Raw genomic sequence first — 7,305 nt, 5'->3', positions numbered from 1 at the left:
AGGAAGACACTAATGGTGGACTTTTAGATATGCATCGGTGGTGCAAAGACTCTTATCGTTGTCATCCTCGTTCTTGCGCTAATCACTTAAGTGACTGGCACCAAAAAGCCCCAATCCAAATGAAAACACTTCTGCTCAGGGCATGGCACTCACAGTACTTGGTATCCAGCTATTTGAAAAGTCCCATCTCAGCCTCCGCTCAACGGTGAAATCATTGATGCAGAATACTTTGTAAGCTGATACCTCCTGAAGCCGATGTGGTACTTTTTGATTGTCAGCCGGTGCTCTACCTACTGGGGATCACAAGCACAAAACAGAGTGGCGTAGGTTCTCAGTACTGGTAGACGGCCACGCCATTTGTGACATAGCGTAAGCTCTTGAGATTCCTAACTTAATTGTGTACCCTCCATTTAAGGTCCGTTGGTGACTTTCCATAAGAAACCTAGCATCGTTCGACTGCTCTTAACGCCATATTTTAAGTCAATTGAAATCTAGTGATATTCCAGTTTTTGAATGTGACTCAGTTACTTTTTGCGGAGTTACTTAATCTCTACCACAGGTTTTAGAATTACTCGGCCACTATGAAGTTTTGGTCATGATAATTGTCCTGATGTTGCGATGTTCCCAACATAGTGGTAGAAAGCTGTTGCAGGTCGGTTACGCTCTTGGGTAGATTCCTCTCAAGATGAGCTGTGTCGTAGGACAAGAGATAAGTATCCATTTCCACCGCATCACCGTGAAGCTTCCATTCCCAAGGATGGCAAGCGACACAGTTGCGAACATGCGTGGAATGGCAACTTCCGCAACCCTCACGCATTGGAAGGAGGCAATTGGTTGGCGGACCCTACACCTTCAATCGCTTCACTGACACTCGCATTAGATAAATCCAGAATGTGCGTACTAGAGCAAAAAACGCGGCCAAGCAGGAACTCTTGCGGTACTGTAAACGATTCCGAAAGGTACTTTAAGAGAATCGTCATCTCCCCGTCCCCGAGCATCTTGGGAACTCTGATATATATGCTACCTCGACACAGAACTCATGGGTGCTGATGCATTTGTGTCGATACATGAAACATTACAGAATTTTGAGCACGTGATTTACGAGACGTAAGGTGTCGAAATTCAATAAAAAGTTCTCGTAATAGACCACATCAAAATCTACAAGTCTCCAGACTTTGATCCGATTGTGGATCATTGTCTTGTTCGAGAGTTCCTCACAGATAAATTTTTGATGTAGTTTCTAAACTTTTAGGTGTACAAATTACAGCTTCTGGATCTATTCCTGAAGACGTGAGACATGTTTCTCAGGTCTACACAGTGAGCTTGAAAGTCATTCTAGCGGCGGGGTCGCTGATGTCAGTGATACTAAAAGTGGAGGTCGCGCTTCTGCTGTAAGCTTTCGATGAAGGGTTGGAGGTGGAATCTAAGGTACGATTTCTGGCCACACCAGGGTACTGATCTCCGTTGTCACCCCTATCCTCGTTGCGCTCGAGGTCTTTCCGACCATCAGCTTGCACCAGGGCGACCTTGTAGTGCACCGACTCGTTCTGGTTGCTTGAAAGCGCGTCGTCTATGTGCCAAATCAAAAGACCGTCGCCGGGAAGGTCTGCATCACGCCCCACTTTGTGACGATTCTCCAGTAGCCAGTATTCCGTGGATGGGGCTCCTGTTTCTGTAAGCTTCATGATTGAGTGCCCCATTTTGACATCCGAGAGTGAAATGCTGCACATAGATCCAAACGTCAGGACACTCAGTGGAAGTTTCTGTGACAAGTGCAGGAGATAGACAGAATCCGGTTATAGAAACATACTTGTGTGTACCCTTTCCGTATGTTGACGCGGTAACCCACCCTTGGTTATATTTGCACCAGGCAGAAGGCGGCGACGGGTTGCTCTCATTCCCGTTATAAGACCCCGCTGCCATGAGGCACCAGTTTCCTATCCCTGCCGAACTATAATCCGTGTCATACAAATCAGGCCAGCTGAATGCGAGATGGCCTAACTCATGAGCACAAACGCCTAGTTTACAATCCCCTGGCACCGTAAGGTAAGGGTAGAGTGTGACCCCCTCGTCTTGGACCGCTGTCGATAGAACCCACTTGTGCGACCAAATATCGTCGACACTCGCCGACCTCTCTGCTCCCTGGCCAGCATGGATGATCACCAATGTTTCCACTGTGCCATCCTTGTCGTTGTCGTATTTGGAGAAATCGATGTGAGATTTCGCAAGGTTTGCTGCATCTGTTGCCATGAGCCTTGCGTTTGGAGTTGAACTTCCCAGCCCGTAGTAGCTGTTGGCGTAGTACTTGAGGGTGTGTGGCATTCGATAGGGGCCAACCACTTCACCCGAAATCGAGACCACTTTGTTGGACACCTCTGTGTAGAAGTCATTCACGCTGTTGACCCCAGAACCAAACCAGAGACTATTAAAATGAGCGGCAGTTTGATCCGAGGAGAACTGTTTGTCAGAGAAGTCGATCAGGATCACAGCCACGTTAATCGGACCCGTAAGCTTGGCTCGCAAGGGGGGACAAGTGGTCACCGGATGCGACGACGTTCCGTTGGTGTTTATGGCAGGGGGGACGCCGGGTGCGTGGATCAAGCCGTCGTTGAGTCCAGGTCTGCGCGGTTCAACAATGCGCAACAAGTTGCGCAAGATGGGGAGCTCCTCTCCTACTCGTTCCTTCACCTCGTTGAACTTTGCCGTAAGCGCGTTCAGTACATCTGGATGTGGAGCTACAAAGCAGGGCTCTTCCATACCATGCGCCGCTGGTCCAGACATCCATGCAGAAGATTCACATTCACGAACCCTACAAACGAGGGGCAGACATGCGTATGGCCAACGATCAGAACTTAACGATAAGACTGGATTTTTACCTGAAATTCCACACCACCATAAAACATACGACGAACATGATGTTGATAACATTCAATAGTCAAAGAATCTTATCAGCAGCGAGACACATTAAATTGTACGCACTTATTGGAAAGTGACGCGGCTCTACAAGCTTCACGGTGCATGGTTTGCTCCTCCTGGGCGCACTCCTTTCCTTTGAATTGCGCCATTACTGACTTCTCTTCTGAATTCGCAGATAGCCAAATTATTTCTGAGGTTCATCAAAGTACCAAACCTCTGCACTGGTCAGCAGATATGTAGAGCTTGCAAAAATAAATATTAAATGATCATTGGTGCATTGCATGATACAACTCTGAGCGCAGCTACTTATACAACGAACATAACTAATCACAAAATGAAGGCCACAACAATTGTACACGTTAAGACTGATTTGCATTCGGAAATATCCTGGCACCTGGTATGTATGGGTCAAGGAAACAATCCTCGACTCTCAGACTACTCTTGAGCTGCCTTCTCGACAGATGCCTTTTGAGAGCTTGTGAAGGTCCCTATAGCATCTGATGAAGCTGCTGAAGTTCGTGTACGCGTTTAAATACCTTTCTGGAAGAGACCGTTTAGAGTGACAGCGGCCAATATGGCCAGGATGAGCACAACGCCTGACTTGGCGAGCTCGTTTGCAATTTCTTGTCGTGTAAACTACACATCGAAGTTCCACACAAGGCATCATGCGTTCGTCAAATGTAGAAGACACGCGGGCCAACCATGTCCAACAGAGGGAGTAGTAACTTGCACGGAGCCAAACAAGTACCGTGCCTCCCATGAAATAATACTGCATTCTAATTTGTGCTTGTTTTTATTTGTTTTTTTAACATATGCACTTGTGGGTACACAGTGACAGCTGAAGCAGTTCATCCTTGAGAAGACCACAGAAGCCTGACGCAACACACAAGCTGGGTGCAGGAACAGTAACTTTAATCAGCAGGGGGGAGACAGTGGGTCCGTCCCCAGACTTTGGAACACAGCTTAACTGCTCGACTCAACGAAGAGAATCAACATTGAATTACTCAACCTCCAACAACAATAGAAGTAAAGCGCCTGATCAGAATGTGTTTCACACATAACGCGTTTGAGGGACCCAACGTGAGTGCGCCTGAAATCTTTCTAAACAAATTGCACAAATCCTAAGTGCTCAACCACTCGTCCGCATCCTGAATCAATGCTTATATTTCAACGAAACATCTAGCATTTCCAAAGCGCAGAAGTAGAATTGCCTCTGTTGTGAGATGAAAGAGCTGACAACATACAAATCAGGTTTCCAATGGTTCCATAAAATTGCCTACCACGAGCATCTAGAATCTTTGGCTACAGTCGCAGTGTCCTTATATCAGTGGCGAGGACTATGCATGCAAACTGTGACTCCGACGATTGTAACGTAGAAAAAACGTGATCAGGTTTTTTAGGCATCTTAGATCATGTGGATCTGACCTATTCACAACCCCAGTAGCAATCTGAACGCTAGATTGTTGCAACTTATTCTGCAAGAACAGTGGATTATGGGAGAAAAAAACATGGGTCTCGCATGAATGCTAGTTTTGTGGACAATCTGAGTGTGTTGCTTAAACTGCAAGTCCATGAAGTTTAAAACATCAAACCAAAAAAATGATTTTTATACTGATTTTTTATTTTTATTTTTATTTTCGATACTGTTGTGTAAATGCTTATACAAACTTTACACTCAATCAATATAATTATATATAATGTCTTTATTTTCAGTCTTAATTTATAAAACTTGTTATGTTTGTTGTATGTGTTTGTTTGTATGTATTTGATGTGTAGTATTTTACTCTTTTTAATCAACCAGTGATTATTTATTTATTTATTTGTTTTCATTTCTTTGTTCAAAATCTAAAATGTATTAATAAAATATTATTAATGCTTGAATCTATATTAACATTTTAATGATAATGACTTTAAATTTATTTTAAAAGATTTAAATTTATCTCATTCCAAAAATTATTATTTTTATTAGAATAAGATTTTTAGTCATTCTATATAATTAAAAAATTTGAAAATTTTATTTTAGAAAAAATAATTCTTATAAACTTTTAGATATTTAAGTAATTTTCTAAAAATCAAAATAATAATTGATATTTTATAATTTTTTTGATTAAGATGTAAATATATCAAGTGTATTTAAGTATTTTAAATTAGGTAATAAAATTAATTGAATCATTTTAGAATTATATATAAATATTTCAATCATCACAAAATTTAATAAATATCTTATAATATAGTAGATAAAATCATTCACTTCAAAAGAAGTGGTAATTTTTTTTATAATTTTTTAACAAAAAAATTATTAAAATACTAATTGACAATGATTTTTTTAAAAAAAATAATTATAATCCTAAAAAAAAGTTTGAAGAATTTTTAATTTTTTTTTAAAAAAATATCATTATAATTAAAGACATTATTAGTATATTTATAAATTTAAATATATATATTTAGATTTAAATACTCATTAATAAAAACTTAAAATATGTTTTAAAGTATAATTATAAAGTTAATATATATATATATATATATATATATATATATATTGATGTCTAATATAATTATCAAATATATCAATAATATCAAATTTAAGAATTATATTTTAGTAAAAAATTGATGTCACAAACGTACATATTTATTACAATAATCATCTTTGTAATTAAGTAGAAATAGACAAAAATATATTAATTTCATAATATCTTCTAGACAAGCTTCTTAGAAGCTTTATAGACACTGCTTTTATTTTACACATATTTATAATTAATTGGTAGATTAAAAACTTAATCAATAAGTTAGCCACGTGATATACATATTAATAGCTTGTGGAATAAACTAACTATGTGGCATACATATAAATAACTTGCTTTGCAAGTTAACTCATGTGTCTAATAAAATCAACACGTGTTGGAGGTCTTATAGAATATCACTACATAATCCATAGTTAGAAAGTATATATGGAGGCAAGAGTAAAATCTTCTTCATACTTGTCAATGTTTTTTTAGTCTTTAGTCTTCTTTCAAGACTTTTTAGTCTTTTTGTTATTTTGTCTTTAGCAATAGCTAATCTAATTTAATATTATATTATTTTTAAGTGATTTTTTAGTCTTTTTTATTGGCATAAGAGTGTATTGATATTTTAATTTTTTGAAATTCATATCCTTGACAGTTTGACAAGAGTGCTAACTCATTATTCTAATCTTGTTGTAGAAGCAAGTGAATTACTTCACTTCTATTTTTGTATTTTAAAAATTTCAAATTATCCACCTTTAAATAATTGTTTAGTTTTTTAACAGTGATTTTTTCTTTAAAGAGAGTGGATTATTTTTCTTTGTGGAAATTTTTATTTAATAATAGAAGTTGCAAATTACCTTCTTTTAATTTGACTTATAGATTTATTAACTTATTTGAAATAGAAGAAAAAATCATAGATGCTATATTTGCCAAAAATGAGAATAGATTTGTGACTATTGCAATTCTTCATGAACTTGTCAATACTCTTAAGATGAAAATTTTACACATCACTAGTACTAACCATGGAAATACTAATCCTATGCCTATGGAAGAAATTTAAATTCTATATCAAGAAGTTGTGTAATTAAAGGAAGCAAGTAGTTTGACCTCACAACCAAATCTAAGAATTTTTTCTTCTTTCAATATGATGTGGACAAGAATTAGTATACCCAAGAAGTTTGATGGAATAAGTTTATTCCTAGAAGTATTTACAATCACATTTAAAAAAAGTAATTAAAAAGAATAGTAGAGAGTAAGCTCTTATCTTTACAACAAGGTTTATAATCAGCCAACATATATGCTGTTGAATTCCAAAATCATGTTTGCAACATAGACTGGAATGATATGGCCCTAATCAATCAATTTTGATATAGATTGAATGATAATGTTAAAGATTTGTTATTGAAAATGCCTAAAGAAAAATCTTTGAAATAATTTATTGCTCAAGCTATTACATGCAATAATCAATTATTTAAAAGGCATCAAAAATAAAGACTTAGATAAAGAAGAACAAGTCAAGTAACAAGAGTAGCTCCAAATTTTTCAAAAACTAATTCATCAAGGCCAAAATCAATGCAAATTAATACAATATGTTTTAAATTCTTCACCAAGTAGGAAAAAACTCAACGTTGTCAAGAAGGTTTGTGCTTATATTATTGAGAAGTTAAGCACATTACTCAATATTATTAAGACAAGCAATGCAATCACAAAATGAGCAACATGATTGCTAAAGAAGACAATATGTTAAAAAACAAGTTTTTCCAACTACAATAGAGACCATTGTTATATGGCATGATTTATGATTTGAAAATATATTATATACCTAATTATAGAAAGTTTAATATTAATTTATTTACCAAGCTCTAATAAATGATTTATTCTTAAA

General features: G+C 36.8%; 1 protein-coding gene across 1 annotated transcript; it reads right to left on the bottom strand.

Moving 5' to 3' along the window:
• Nucleotides 1–1,097: 1,097 nt before the first annotated feature.
• Nucleotides 1,098–4,152, bottom strand: LOC112283353 (uncharacterized). Its single transcript, XM_024521942.3, has 4 exons — nucleotides 3,311–4,152; nucleotides 2,980–3,106; nucleotides 1,811–2,809; nucleotides 1,098–1,722 (listed from the first exon to the last, which is right to left on the bottom strand). The coding sequence occupies exons 2-4, from the start codon at nucleotides 3,063–3,065 to the stop codon at nucleotides 1,311–1,313; spliced, it is 1,497 nt and encodes a 498-aa protein (XP_024377710.1). The 5' UTR covers nucleotides 3,066–3,106; nucleotides 3,311–4,152; the 3' UTR covers nucleotides 1,098–1,310.
• Between the last annotated feature and the right edge of the window lie 3,153 nt (nucleotides 4,153–7,305).

The sequence above is a fragment of the Physcomitrium patens genome, chromosome 6 (genome assembly GCF_059467195.1).
Source record: "Physcomitrium patens ecotype Gransden chromosome 6, ASM5946719v1, whole genome shotgun sequence".
Lineage (NCBI taxonomy): Eukaryota > Viridiplantae > Streptophyta > Bryopsida > Funariales > Funariaceae > Physcomitrium > Physcomitrium patens.
Note: the sequence above shows the minus strand (reverse complement) of the source record. Positions and strands in the feature narration are given on the sequence as shown.